Below are 15,573 nucleotides of genomic sequence, written 5' to 3'. Positions count from 1 at the left end.
GATCCACCTGCCTCGGCCTCCCAAAGTGTTGGGATTACAGGCGTAAGCCAGCGCACCTGGCCCATTCAAAGTCTTAAAAACTAAACATTTGATCATTTTTCCAAATCTACACATGCAACTGAAGAAGGACCGATACATTTTATTAGTCTATGTTCTAAATTGATGTTTAGTAAATTGATTTATTAAAAGCCATAGGGAAATGCCTCCAATTGCCTATTTGATTAGAGTTGTTTGTTGTATAGTCTGAGGTTGCTCTAATGATACATAAAGGAAAAGTCAAAGGGCACATATACAGCAAAAGCTCATGACATAAAAAATAAGATGAGGAAAACATAATTAGGCCTCATTAATTTAGAAATCGTATAAATTATTGCAATGTTTAAATTAGACAAGGAGGTCTAAACAACTGTTTACTGTCTCTGAGGCGAATATTTGCTAGGTGGTTCAGACTATACAGCACAAGCAAACAATCCAAGGGTCCTTATCTTGTGCAAAAAAAGGTGGAAAGGTCTAAGGCTCAGGCAAACGAGATTACAGTGAGTCATGTGCTTGGCATCCCTATTCATGAATATGTATGACATTTATGTTATGCCAATTGTGACACATTCACCGTGATACAGACTATAAAGGATATTAACATCATTTTGCTATTCAGAGGATGTACACCAGTGTAGCCAAGAGCTCTGAAACAGTATTAGGAGAGGAACACCTTTTTTTTTTTTTTTTTTTTTTGAGACAGAGCTGTGCTCTGTCGCCGAAGTTGGAGTGCAGTGGCGCAATCTCAGCTCACTGCAACCTCCACCTCTTGGGTTCAAGTGATTCTCCTGCCTCAGCCTCCTAAGTAACTGGGATTACAGGCACGCACCACCATACCCGGCTAACTTTTTGTATTTTGCGTAGAGATGGGGTTTCATTATGTTGGCCAGGCTGGTTTCAAACTCCTGACCTCAAAAGATCCGCCCGTCTCGGCCTCCCAAAGTTCTGGGATTACAGGTGTGAGGAACATCTTAAAGACCTGGATGTAGAGTCAACAGAAGTCTCCTTGTTTACAGTGATTCAGCTGCTAAAGGGCTGTCATGAAAAACAGATTTTGGACCTCTACCAAGATGAAAGCCAAGAAGAGTAAGATAGAAGTCCACCAATAAATAAATAAATAAATAAATAAATAAATAAGACAAGAAAAAAAGAAAGAAAAGGAAAAGAACTGCCTACCACCCAAGACTATCCAAGTACAGGCAGCCTGGGAAAGTAATGTACCACCTGCCACTGGAGGATAAGGTGGTAGGAGATGGGGATGGACACTTGACAGGGATGTTGTGCAAGGGGCTCCTACTTCAGGTTAATGGATGGGTCAGATGATGTCTCTTTCCATTCTTAGGTGTTATGATGCCACCATAATGTTTCCTTCAGTCTCTAATATAATAATTATTTGTATGAATATGGTTGATCCTAAGAAGCTTAAATACCTGTAGGTCCAGGCATTTTCCAAATGATTAAATAAATTGGTCATTTATGGTCCTGTCTCTAAAGCCTTGTTTTATATGTTATTAATATCAGTGCATGGCCTTGCATTTAGTAACTGCTGCATTGCCTGTTTGTTTTGAAAAATAAAATATTCAGAAGAATTGCTCAAGAAAATTTGATTATTCAATGACCAGAAAATGGGGAATGATGATGTTTGAAAACTTCCCCAGTAATAATGGCTGACATTAGTAAGTGCTTACTGTCTTCCAGACACTGTTCTAAGTGTTTTGCATATAATAACATTGTGTTTTGTGCAATATTCACAAAAATTTGTAAGTGAATACTCGTATTATTCCCACTTTGCAGATGAGAAACCTGAAGTCTACAAAGGTTGACATAACCTGCTCATATCACACGTTTGTTAGCATAGAATCTGGATTCTAACCCAGCTAATTAGACTCCAGAGCCTGTGCTCTAAATCATGTACCCTATTGCTATAACATATCTACCTTCTATCCTAAATTGGTCTGTATGCATTTCTCTCTCTATACATATCACTTTACAGATCCCTAAGAGATGAAGTTAATATGTCATAAAGATGGTTAACACATCATATAGTTAACATATCATAAAGTTCTGACTGTTTTTCTCTTTAAATGTTACGATGGTGATAACAGTCTTCATTTTACCTTTCCAGCATGCTTAAGTTCTTGCTTATCTTTGTTGGCAAATCCAGTCATTGCTGCGGTTTCAATCATTCCTGTCACGGCAAGTACTGGAGCAATACTCAGAATCAGGAATGTCATCTCCCATCCATATATAAAGGAAATGATAACTGAAAGTCCCATGTTAGTTGCATTTTGTGTTAAGATGCCAATCCTGGAACCTGTTGCCTATAATCAGACATATTTTGGGGGAAAAAACTCAATTAACTTTACATTTACAAGAGTTCCTATTATAGTTCCTTGCAAAACAAGGTAGACTTTTTTAAAAAAGAATTTATACTTAAATTTATGCCTTGAATTTATACTTTGAGATTAAATAAGATACATATTTTTATTTATTTACTTATTTTATTTTTTTTCCGGGATGGAGTCCCACTCTGTCACCCAGGCTGGAGTGCAGTGGCGCAATCTCGGCTCACTGCAACCTCCGACTCCCGGGTTCAAGCGATTCTCTTGCCTCAGCCTCCGGAGCAGCTGGGATTACAGGCACCCGCCACCAAGCCCAGCTAATTTTTTTATATTTTTAGTAGAGATGGAGTTTCGCCATGTTGGCCAAGCTGGTCTCAAACTCCTGACCTCAGGTGATCTGCCTGCCTCAAAATGCCCTAAACTAAGGAAATATTATACTTTATTTTTATGTCTTGATGTCCAATATTGAGATGTCCAAATGAACTGGATTTTAGTTTAGTGGAATACCATAGAAGACTGTATAGAAGCATGATAGGAACAGACAATCTGAAATTAAATACTACCTCCTTAAAGGGAGACTTTTATGTTGCTCTGAGACCTCTCCTTAAATAGTTTAGCAGGATTTTACAGCCCAGTGCAAGTTGAGTGTGTTGAAAGCTGAAGTTACAGGATTTCCTTTGTCTTCTCAATGATAGGTACATACCCACATTCTTCTTGTTTCTTTACACCCAAACACCCAGCAATAATACAACAACTCATTTGTGCATAAACATAGATACTAACACCCTGCCACCTCTTCAACCCTAACTTACAGATAAGTTCTTGGCAATAAAGCTGATGTTTGAAAATGACAGAATCATAGTTACTATTAACAAAAAACTAAAGAAAGAGTCTATCTTTAGTTAAGCATTTTTTACTATTTCCTATTTATAAAGTTGTAATCACATTTGCTAGGAATTTTATAGAAAATCAATATTTTAATAAATACTAGCATCAAAGTACCAGTTTTACATACATGCATAATTGACATGTACTTAAAATTTAAGTATTTGGAAAAGATGGCTTGAGTTATGCATATAAATTCTTTTAGAAGGTTTTACATATTCTATTTCATGGAGAGTAAAAAGGAAGAGAATGCTATACTTTAGCTTAGGTATTTACTACAATAGAATCTAAATCACCTTCAAAAATGTTCTAAAGTGAATTATTAACTCCTATTTGAATGGAAAAAATTTGCATTATGGAACCTGTAAAAATGAGATTTTTGTATATTTTTTGTACATTTACCTTTCACACAAATTATCTCTTTCTATTGGTGAAGATATTATAATCACGCAAGGAATAACCCATGCTGTCTGACTCAGTGCTTTTTGGAGCATGAAGCTTTGTGTTGGAGAGGAAAGAGTTGCTATGGAAAGGAAACCAACATGGACAGGAAGCAGTAGGGCAGAAGGGAAGACACACTAAAAGTGGGCCAAAATAGGAGAAAGGTCAAAAATAAACAGTAACCATAATTCTCATATTATAGTTGGAGCTAATATATAAAGGTACTCAAAAACTAGCCAACTTTAACTAGGCACTAAATAACCTCTTTACCTTTACCATCTTATTTAATCTCATAACAATGCAAAGAGATGGATACTATCACTAGTCCCGTACAATAGATGAGGAAACAAAAGTAGTCAGACAAAATAACCTGCCCACAGCCGTACGCTTGTAACTGGAGGATAAAGAACTCTTTGTTCCCTGAGTCACTTGGGATTAAGTGGCTGACCTGATACTCTATCATCCCTGCATACTTAGAGATGATGTTTCATAAACAAGAACATTCTCTCTCTTATCCAAAATACCATGATCAAAATCAGGAAATTACATAACTATCATTTAATGCATAGACTTCCTTCAAGTTTTATCAATTGTCTCAATAATGTATTTTATAGTGAAAGGATATCTACATTGGAATCACACATTTCATTTAGGTGTCAGGCCTCTTTAGTCTCCTTTAATATGGAATAATTGTTCATTCTTTACTTGATGTTCATGACCTTGACTTTTTTGAAGATCGCGAGCCAGATATCTGGTAGAAATTTCTCAATTTTAGCTTATGTGATATTTCCTCACAATTAGATTCAAATTATGCATCTTTGGTAAGAATCTTAGAGAAATGATGCTGTGTTCTTCTCATTGCATCCTATCAAGTGGCACGCAGTTTTGATTGGTCCCATTCCAGGCATTGTTCACTTGTAATAATTAATTAAGATGGTTTCTTCCAGGTTTCTCCGCTATGAAGTTGTTCTTTCTCCCTTTGTAATTAATAAATGTTTTGAGGCACTTTGAAGCTATGTCAAAATCCAATTTCTCATCAAACTTTCAACTTATTTATTGTAGTATGAACTAATGACTTTTAAATTTCTTCAGTTGTTTATAACCTGTTACTATAATCATTTATTTTGACTCAAATTATCCCAGATGTAGCCAGTGGAAGTCCCTTCACGTTGGCTTTGTCCTTTGACATATACCTATCAGTTTTGGAATATGTCCTTACTTTCTGACACAAAATGATTTTCCAGTTTCATCTTGTACTGTCTCTGCCCTACTTTTGGAATTAGTCATTTCTCCAAAGATCCCTGGGTTCTTTTAGTGGAGAATTTTATTTAGCAGTCAAGATATGGTGCTGGTTGTACTCATTATTACTAGAATTCAGTGGTCAAACTAGAGAATGTGTGTGTGTGTGTGTGTGTATTGATAGGTACAAACACACATTTACATCTATATTTGTTTCTGTATATTTCTTGAAACTCATGAGTCATATCAATACCTCCAATCCCGAGTCAACATCGTAAGGTTATTTCCAGTTTTCTCCTTTTCCATATTTGTTATCCCCCTCTTCACAAGGGAGAAAACCGGCTCCCATTGTCTTTAATAGATTGATCTATGTGATTAATCTCTCCGTGGGTAACCCATCTGCTCTCATGTCTCCTGCCTCTTCCCTGCACGAACACCCTCCTCAGCCTGCTCTGGCTCTGCTTCCCTGCACGGGGCTGCCACCACACTGGGTGTCATAATATCGGGGCTGCAAACCCCAGCCCTACCCCTTTCCCACACTGACGGAAGGCCAGCACTCTTAGCCACTCTATCATAGTAGTGTTGAGTTGAATGATTAAGGATATTCATTAAAGTGTATACTTTGGATACGATTTCTCTCATTCCCATTTTTGCACATTATAAATTGGTTTCACTCAGTAAAGATCTAAGAGGCAATATCAAGATAGAAAAGGAGTTGGAAACATTATAGTATGAGGTAAAATAAATTTTTAAAATATCTTCAAATATGTAGAATTATCTTTATAACTTTTATAAGAACTACACATCTTATGGATCATCTTTCAGTGGGATGTATGATACTTAAGCAATTAGCTGAAACATAAAGTTCTTTAGTGCTGGGATTAAAAAAAAAATGAGGGCCCCTATTTACCTGGAAAGACAGAATTGACCACAGTTTGAAATATATTTTTTGCTCTGATCATGAAAACAGGATCATTAGAAAAAGCTTAGATAAAGTTAAAATCTACATGCTTCTAGACATAAATACTTATACACATTCAGATGTGGTTTATTACGTGCATGCAGTTTTGTATCCTGATTTAATCCTTGTACATTATACTGCAGTCATTAAATATTCTCCAAAAATATTTGGGCTGCCTTCAATTTGGGTTGCTTTCGTTATTAAAAATAAAGATGTAATGAACATCTTTGTGAAAAATCTTTGTTCTCATTTACACCTACTTACACTCAAATGCCCTATTGTTAAATTTCTAACTGGAATTACACCTTAAAAGGTGTAATTCTCCTAACTTGAAGGGACTTCCACTGGCTGCATCTGGGATAATTTGAGTCAAAATAAATGATTATAGTAACAGGTTATAAACCACTGAAGAAATTTAAAAAGGTGTATATACTCTTACATTCTTGATGGGTATTGCCAAATTGCTTCCCTAAAAGATTACATCAATTTCCACCAAACTATAAAAAAATTAGCATCTTCATTAAAAAATAACCATAACAAATCCTCCCTCCCCCCCAGGGCTCTGCCTAATTCCTAAAAAACTTTGTGGTTTCAGTTTCAAGACTGTATCTGGTGATGACTCAACCATTTTCCAATTTCTCACTAAAACATCTAAGGAAATTTCAAAAAAGTAAAAACACACAACAGCAAACACTCAAAAAACTAAGAAATACTGAAAACTAAGATGGACAGGTAGCCTGGTTAAGTGTTTAAGGGTATGATACACTAACTCTAAGAACCATGGGCCTAAATGGGGATGCCATCTGGCATATAATGCTGACTTACACTTCATCCCCTGGAAGTTTAAGGATAAAAGAGATAAATGTTGATGTATGTTATAGGCTAAATTGTGTCCCTCCGACCCTACATTTATATGTTTAGGTCTAACCTCCAGTTTATCAGAATGTTACTGTATTTGGGCCAGGCGCCGTGGCTCACGCCTGGAATCCCAGGACGTTGGGAGGCCGAGGCGGGCTGGTCGCGAGGTCCGGAGATCAAGACCATCCTGGCTAACACGGTGAAACCCCGTCTCTACTAAAAAAAAAAAAAAAAACAGGAAAAAATTAGCCAGGTGTGGTGGCGGGCGCCTGTAGTCCCAGCTACTCAGGAGGCTGAGGCAGGAGAATGGCGTTAACTCGGGAGGTGGAGCTTGCAATGAGCCGAGATTGCGCCACTGCACTCCAGCCTGGGCGACAGAGCGAGGCTCTGTCTCAAAAAAAAAAAAAAAAAAAAAGAATGTTACAAGAATGTTACCGTATTTGGAGATAAGGTAATTATAAATAAATAAATTATAGATACAGGGATAATTAAGTTAAACTGAAGTCTTTAAGGTAGGCTGTAATCTAACCTGATAGGTATTCTTGTAAGAAGAGGAAATTTGGGCCAGGTGCGGTGGCTCGCGCCTGTAACCCCAGCACTTTGGGAGGCCGAGGCAGGCAGATCATGAGGTCAGGAGTCTGAGATCAGCCTAATCAACATGGTGAAACCTCACCTCTACTAAAAATAAATTAGCCGGGCATGGTGGTGCGTGTCTGTAATCCCAGCTACTCAGGACGCTGAGGCAGGAGAATCGCTTGAACCCGGGAGGCGGAGGTTGCAGTGAGCCAACATAACGCCACTGCACTCCAGCCTGGGAGACAGAGCGCAAGTCTGTCTCAAAAGAAAAAAAAAAAAAAAAAGAGGAAATCTGGACACAGCAGACACTGCATACACAGAGAAGATCCTGTGAGGACGCATAGAAGACAGCCAACTACAAGCCAAGGCCCTCGGAGTAAAACCCAATCGTGCGGACATCTTGTTCTTGGGCTTCTAGCTTCCAGAACTGTAAGGAAATGAATGTCTGTTGTTGCAGCCTCCTAGTCTGTGGTCCTTTGTTATGGAAGCCCGAGCTGACTAACACACTGTCCTTGCTCCTCTGCCTCCCACCCCCACCATAAATTTCAGAGTCATGTGGACTAGACAACTGGTGAGATGCTGTGGACCTTAAGTTCTTGGCATTGTTGGAGGCCTTCCATGTCTTTCCTTAAATACTAAATGCTCCTGGTGCGGGGTCATCTCAAGCTCCAGATGGGAAGACCAGTCTGGAGTGTGGCGTTCAGGTCGGGTACGTGCTTGTAAGCCTGGGCTTTGTCGGTAGGTGTCTGGCCATCTAAGCCTTGGGACTGGAGGAGATCGCTGGGGAATCGAGTAGATGGCAAAAGGAAATGATTCCCTAAGGCTGCGCTGGGGTTCGGCACTCTTTAGAATTCCCAAGGGAAAGCTGTATTGCTAACAGGCTGTAGGGTTCAGCCCTCACCCACTTTGCTTTTCTGAATGAACTCCTAGATTGTCCAGTTTCTCTTCTAGGGAAATGACAAGGGCTCCTGTTTTCAAATTTTGTTGCTTTTCCTTACTGTAAAGCTGACCTTAAGAATAACTTTTCCTCTTTTCCAGGCCCATTCCTCTCCTTACTATGGTCTTTTGAATTGAATACATGTCCCCACAATTCATCTTTAATGTTTATTAATGCATATAAGTGTGTCCATGAAAACTATATGGTAATGCTTTTGTGTTTATCCCTTAAAATGTCCACTAAAGTACTGTGTTTAAAATCTGGGGTACAATAAAAAAAAATTGGTCTTTGCCCTTGGTTCCTGGAAAGTGCTCCTAAAAAAATACTAAATGCTCCTATAGCTACATAAAATTTGTATATATTGTGATGTGCAAAAATACTAAATGCTCCTATAGCTACATAAAATTTGTATATATTGTGATGTGCAAAAATACTAAATGCTCCTACAGCTACATAAAATTTGTATATATTGTGATGTGCAAAAATACTAAATGCTCCTACAGCTACATAAAATTTGTATATATTGTGATGTGCAAAAATACTAAATGCTCCTATAGCTACATAAAATTTGTATATATTGTGATGTGCAAAAATACTAAATGCTCCTATAGCTACATAAAATTTGTATATATTGTGATGTGCAAAAATACTAAATGCTCCTACAGCTACATAAAATTTGTATATATTGTGATGTGCAAAAATACTAAATGCTCCTATAGCTACATAAAATTTATATATATTGTGATGTGCAATCATTGGAGCTATTTTTTAAAATTATAATTATGTGTTGTTGAGAATAAGATATTCATTGTTCTTTAAATATAAAATTTATTTTATCTAAATATTATCAAGAATTACTTGTCATCAATTACTTGATAGGGGGTTATGTTTTGTAGACCTTGATACATGTATTAATTTCCACTTGGTAGTTTCTTTTAATATTTTGAAGCCAATGATTTTTACTTTTTTGGATTTCAATTCTTGGCACAGTATCTATATTGTCGAAAGGATGAAACATATCCACCGGGGCAGTTATTCTTTTCTGTTTGGATATTTCCTATTAGGTAACCATAATATAGTTCCTGATTCCTCACTACCTTCTGTTGTTTGTGTTCTATTAACTTTAAAGATTATAGTTCAGCTGGGCACAGTGGCTCACACCTGTAATCCCAGCACTTTGGGATTACAGGCCGAGGTGGGAGGATCACCAGAGGTCAGGAGTTTGATACCAGCCTGACCAATGTGGTGAAACCCCGTCTCTACTAAAAATACAAAAATTAGCTGGGCGTGGTGGTGGGCACCTGTAGTCCCAGCTAATTGAGAGGCTGAGGCAGGAGAGTCGCTTGAACCCGGGAGGCAGAGGTTGCAGTGAGATGAGATAGTGACACTGCACTCCAGCCTGGGTGACAGAGAGACTGTCTCAAAAAAAAAAAAAGATTATAGCTCGCTCTAGGCTGGGTGCGGTGGCTCATACTTATAATCCCAGCACTTTGGGAGGCCCAAGTGGGAGGATCACTTGAGCCCAGGAGTTCAAGACCACCCTAGGCAACCACGCAAGACTCTGTCTCTACATAAAAATGAAAAAATTAGCCAGGCACAGTGGCGTGCACCTGTACTTCCAGCTACTTGGGAGGCTGAGGCGGGAGCATCCCTTCAGCCCAAGAGTTTGAGGTTGCAGTGAACTAGGATCATGCAACTGCACTCTAACTTGGGTGACAGAGTGAGACCCTCTTTCACACACATACACCACGCATTCCAGCTCTAGACATTAAAGCAAAAGGAAATGAAGTAAGGAGTAGAGGCTGTGCGCGGTGGCTCACACCTGTAATCCTAGCACTTTGGGAGGCTGAGGCGGGTGGATCACCTGAGGTCAGGAGTTCAAAACCAGCCTAGCCAATGGTGAAACTCCATTTCTGCTAAAAATACAAAAAAATTAACTGGGCATGATGGCAGGCACCTGTAATCCAGCAACTTAAGAGGCTGAGGCAGAAGAATTACCTGAACCCGGGAGGTGGAGGTTGCAGTGAGTTGAGATCACGCCACTGCACTCCAGCTTGGGCAACAGAATGAGACTCTGTCTCAAAATAAATAAATAAAAGGGGTAGAAAATAAGAAAAGTAAAGACAAAAAGCATGCTGAGCATTGTAGTTTTCATGTATAAGCTCGGGTAGTATATTAGGGAAAGAAGTAGAAATACTTCACAGAGCCACACTAGACAAATATTTGAGAGTCATGTCACTTAAAGTTTGTCTAAGGACTATACACACCAACCTAATTTCTGAAAATATTCAAGAGTGAACTTGACAGATTTTTGATGAGACAGGCTTCTCTATTTGAGTTTTTTGTTTGGGACACAAGAACTTTCTACGAAGTGGCTTGTACTTGCATATCTTTGCTTGCTTAATAAGCTTGGGTTTTCCATTCTTGTGTTAATCTGCTGCTGGAAAATAGAATTATATCCTTTCTATAGTTCATTTTAGTTTAAATTACCACAAACTTATTGAAATGTTCAGTCAGTGCAACCGAGAACAAGCCACAAACCCTGCTTTTCGGTGTTGGTGGTACAATGAGAAAGATCTGAATATATTTCTTCTGTTCCAAGAAGAATAAACAGAAAATAAGAGACTCTTGGCCTTGAGGAGTACTACAAGAATTGAAGGAAAATGGAATGTGGCCTTAAAGACCCAGAAAAATAGTGTACCTCTGGAAAGAATTTAAAACTGGAATCAGAAGAAATTTAATTAAACTTTCTTAGATTCTTTAGCAAGAGGCACAAAAATACAGGTTTTTTTTTTTTTGAAATTAAGAACAAAAAGTCTTGTTTAATTCTTGAGATAAGTTATTTATGGAGTGTCTACTATGTCTTAGGTACTACGCTAGATGTGGGGAATATCACTTTGATAAGAAAATTATGAAAGGAAGGAAACTGAGTATGCAATTGTAGAAATAAAATGCCATATGGTAGGATTTCTGCTTCTCGCCAAGACGGAGTAACAAGGATTTATCCTCTCATCTAAAACCAAACAAAAAATAGACAAAATACATGAACCAGTGGTTTTCAAGACACTGAACATAAGGCAACCACGGGCAGAGGTGGCAAACAAGCAAGGTGACCCCTGTGGTTGCTCTGGCTTACTACCTTAAGAGTTTCCAGGTGGCAGTGCAAAGAGCCCAATAGACTCTGAGTTGAGCAGACAAAGCCGAGAATCTCAGGAATCTAAGTCAGTTAGAGTTTGCAGCATAGAATACTAGAGAAGAGAGAGATTCACAGAATGATAAATCGAGATATCTGCAGAGGGTCCTTCTTGAGTATTCAGCTGAGTAGTGCATACATGTCAGGACTGGGATTAGTGCCTGGTAACAGCAGCCAGACTGGAAAACCTTCTGAGGCACAGGGCGTAGGTAGAGTATGTGGAAGGGTTTTGCCTTTGTAGTAGGCTCCCCTCCTGCTTGACAAACCTTAAAACCAAGACCCAAAAAGATCAAACTATTCCCAGGTAACTTAACTGTATTCCACAACAAAACCCAAGAATATTTATAGAAATGTAAAAATATCCAGCACCAAAAATTATAAATTCACAATGTGTAGCATCCAGTCAGAAACTGGAAGGGGGCTAGGCGTGGTGGCTCACACCTGTAATCCCAGCACTTTGGGAGGCTAAGGTGGGAGGATCACATGAACTCAGGAGTTCAAGACCAGCCTGGACAACACAGTGAGACCCTGTCTCTACAAAATTAAAAAAATTAGCTGAGTGTGGTACCATGTACCTCTCATTTCAGCTGCATGGAAAGCTGAGGCAGGAGGATTGCTTGAGCCTGCTCCCAAGTCAAGGATACAGTGAACTGTGTTCATGCCACTGCACTTGAGCCTGGGTAACAAAATGAGACCCTGCCTGGAAAAAAAAAAAATTCCCAGGCATGCAAATTGGCAAAATAAGACCTGTGATAAGGATAAAAATGAATCCATGGACACCAACCCACAACTGACAAAATGTTAGATATGCCACATGATCTCACTTATATGTAGAATCTAAAAAAGCCAAACTCATAGAGACAGAGAGTAAAATCATGGTTTCTAGGAGATGGGGATTCAGGGGGTTGAGAAGATGTTGGTAAAAGGACACACATTTTCAATTAGGAGGAGTAAGTTTAAGAGATCTATTGTATATCATGGTAACTATAATTAATAATAATGTATTGTAAACTTGAAAATTACCAAGAAAATAGATTTAAGTGTTCTCACCGCACAAAAAATAAGTATGTGAAATAATGCATATGTTAAACAGCTTAATTTATCCATTTCATAATGACTACATATATAAAACATCATTTTTATACCCTAAATATATAAAACTTTTACTTATCAATTTAAAAAGCTACTACCAATGTATATACTACATATTAGAATAGTTAAGAGATAAGGAAGCTATATAAAAGTCCATATTAAAATTCTAAAAATAAAAAATATAATATCTGAGATGAAAAATATATATGATAGGATCAATAGCAGATTAAATATTGAAGAAGAAAAGATCATTGGTTTTGAAGACATGGCAACAGAAACTATTCAAAATAAATGCAGAAAAAAAAAGGAACAAAGCATTGGTGAGATGTGGTAAAACTTCAGGCAGCCTAATATATGTAGAATTAGAGTCCTTGAAGGAGAGGTGAGACTAGAAACACAGAAAAAAATACTTAGATAAATAATGGTCAATAGAGATTTAAAATTTGGTGAAAACTGTAATAAGCCCATAAATCTAAGAATTTCAGTGAACTTCAAGCATAAGAAATAAGTAGGAAGCTATATCAAAACCCATCACAATCACATTTCAAAGTTAGTGATAAAGAGAGTATCTTAACATCACAATCACATTTCAAAGTGAGTGATAAAGAGAGCATCTTAAAAGCAAAGGAAGAAATATACATTATGTTCAGAGGAAAAAAGATAAGGATAATGACAAATTCTTCGTTGAAAAAATCAAGCGAGAAGACAGTAGAGCAATATCTCAATGTCTTTTTTTTTTTTTTTTTTTGACGGCGTCTTGCTGTGTCGCCCAGGCTGGAGTGGGACTACAGGTGCCTGCCAGCATGCCTGGCTAATGTTTTTGTGTTTTTTAGTAGAGACGGGGTTTCACTGTGTTAGCCAGGATGGTTTCGATCTCCTGACCTCGTGGTCCACCCGCCTTGGCCTCCCAAAGTGCTGGGATTACAGGCGTGAGCCACTGTGCCCAGCTGAGCAATATCTTGAAAGAAAGAAAGAAAAAGAAAGAGAGAGAAAAAAAGGAAGGAAGGAAGGAAGGAAGGAAAGAAAGAAAGAAAGAGAAAGAAAGAAAGAAAAAGAAAGAAAGAAAGAAAGAAAGAAAGAAAGAAAGAAAGAAAGAAAGAAAGAAAGAAAAAGAAAGAGAGAAAGAAAGGCAGGCAGGCTGGGCTGGGTGCAGTGGCTCACACCCTTAATCCCAGCACTTCAGGAGGCTGAGGTGGGCAGCTCACTTGAGCCCAGGAGTTCGAGAGTAGCTTGAGCAACATGGTGAAACCCTGTATCTACAAACAATTAACTGGACATGGTGGCATGTGCCCAGAGTCCCAGCTACTCAGGAGGCTGAAGTGGGAGGATCACCTGAGCCTGGTAGGTCAAGGCTGCAATGAGTAGTGATCACACCACTGCACTCCAGCCTGGATAACAGAGTGAGACCGTGTCTCAAAAAAAAAAAAAAGAAAGAAAGAATGGAAAGAAAAAACTGTCAACCTCAAATTTCATAACTGGTGGAAATATATTTCAAAAAAATTAAGGTGAAATAAAGACTTTTGAGGCATTAAAAACCTGAAATAATTAGTCACTATCAAGCTTAATGCTTTAAGAAAGGTGAAAAAAAGACCTGGATGCAGAAGGAAAATGATACCAATGGAAATAGGTACCTAGAATAAGGAAGGAAGAGACCAGAAATGTTAGCTACATGAGTAAATACATAGGACTTTACATATTTATTTAAAATTCTTTAATAAAAGGTGATTGTTAAGCAAAAATAATTACAATGTAGTATGGGTTTATTACATATATAGAAGGAGACTGTATGACAACAATAGCAAAAGATTTGGAGGGGAAAATGGAAGTACTGCACTATTTTAAGTTTCTTACGCTGTAAGTTGACATCCATATTGCTTGAAGGTAGACTGTGATAAGTTAAAGATGGGTACTATAAAGCCTAAAGTAACCACTAGAATAACAAAACAAAACATTATACTTAGCAATATCACTTTCCTTACTCCTCCAAAAAGAGATGAAATAGAACACTAAAAATTTTTAATCCAAAAGAAGGCAGAAAAATAGGAAAACTGTGCAAAGAACATATGGAATAAAGAGCAAATTGCAAAATGAGAGACTTAAACCTAATCATTTTGATAACCACATTAAATGAAAATGGTCTGAATATCCCATTCAGATATTCAAAGAGACTTATATGCTGCCTGTGAGAATCACACTCTAAATACAGACACACAAATAGAATAAAAGTACAAAGGCATAGTTCACATGGATTTCTTCTTTTGTAAAATGCCACTTGAAGTTCTTTTGTGGATTTTTTATTGCGTGGGTTGACAAACTATAGATTACAGGCCAAATCTGACCCTCTATCTGCTTTTATATTGTCCATAAGGTAAGAATGTTTTTTATATGTTTTTAATGGTTAGGAAAAAATCAAGAGAAGAATAATATTTTGCATCATGTAAAAGTGGTATGCAATTGAAATTTCAGTGTCTGTAAATAAAGTTTTATTGAAACACAGTCATGCCCCCCCCCTTTTTTTTTTTTGAGACGGAGTTTCACTCTTGTTGCCCAGGCTGGAGTGCAATGGCACGATCTCAGCTCACCTCAACCTCTGCCTCCCGGGTTCAAACGATTTTCCTGCCTCAGCCTCCCAAGTAGCTGGGATTATAGATGCCCCCCACCACGCCCACCTAATTTTTAGTAGAGAGACGGTCTCACCATGTTGGCCAGGCTGGTCTTGAACTCCCGACCTCGGGTGATCCACCCGCCTCGGTCTCCCAAAGTGCTAGGTGCTGGGATTACAGGCGTGAGCCACCGCCCCTGGCTACCTATTTTTTTTCTTTTTTTTTTTAGAGTCTTGCTCTGTCACCCAGGCTGGAGTGCAGTGGCATGATCTTGGCCTCCACCTCCTGGGTTCAAGCGATTCTCTTCCTTCAGCCTCCCGAGTGGCTGTGATTACAGGCACCCACCACCACACCCAGCTAATTTTTGTGGTTTGAGTAGAGACAGGGTTTCACCATGTTGGCCAGCCTGG

At 38.3% G+C, this 15,573-nt stretch overlaps 1 protein-coding gene across 1 annotated transcript in view; it reads right to left on the bottom strand.

Moving 5' to 3' along the window:
* ABCB5 (ATP binding cassette subfamily B member 5) overlaps positions 1-15,573 on the bottom strand; it is a 129,568-nt gene that overhangs the window by 29,610 nt on the left and 84,385 nt on the right. Inside the window, exon 20 of the mRNA XM_008978731.5 lies at positions 2,154-2,357. Coding sequence (XP_008976979.3) covers positions 2,154-2,357 — 204 coding nt within the window. The remainder of the gene's footprint in view (positions 1-2,153; positions 2,358-15,573) is intronic.

Source organism: Pan paniscus, chromosome 6 (assembly GCF_029289425.2).
Source record: "Pan paniscus chromosome 6, NHGRI_mPanPan1-v2.0_pri, whole genome shotgun sequence".
NCBI lineage: Eukaryota > Metazoa > Chordata > Mammalia > Primates > Hominidae > Pan > Pan paniscus.
This window is presented reverse-complemented; position numbering and strand designations above follow the sequence as displayed.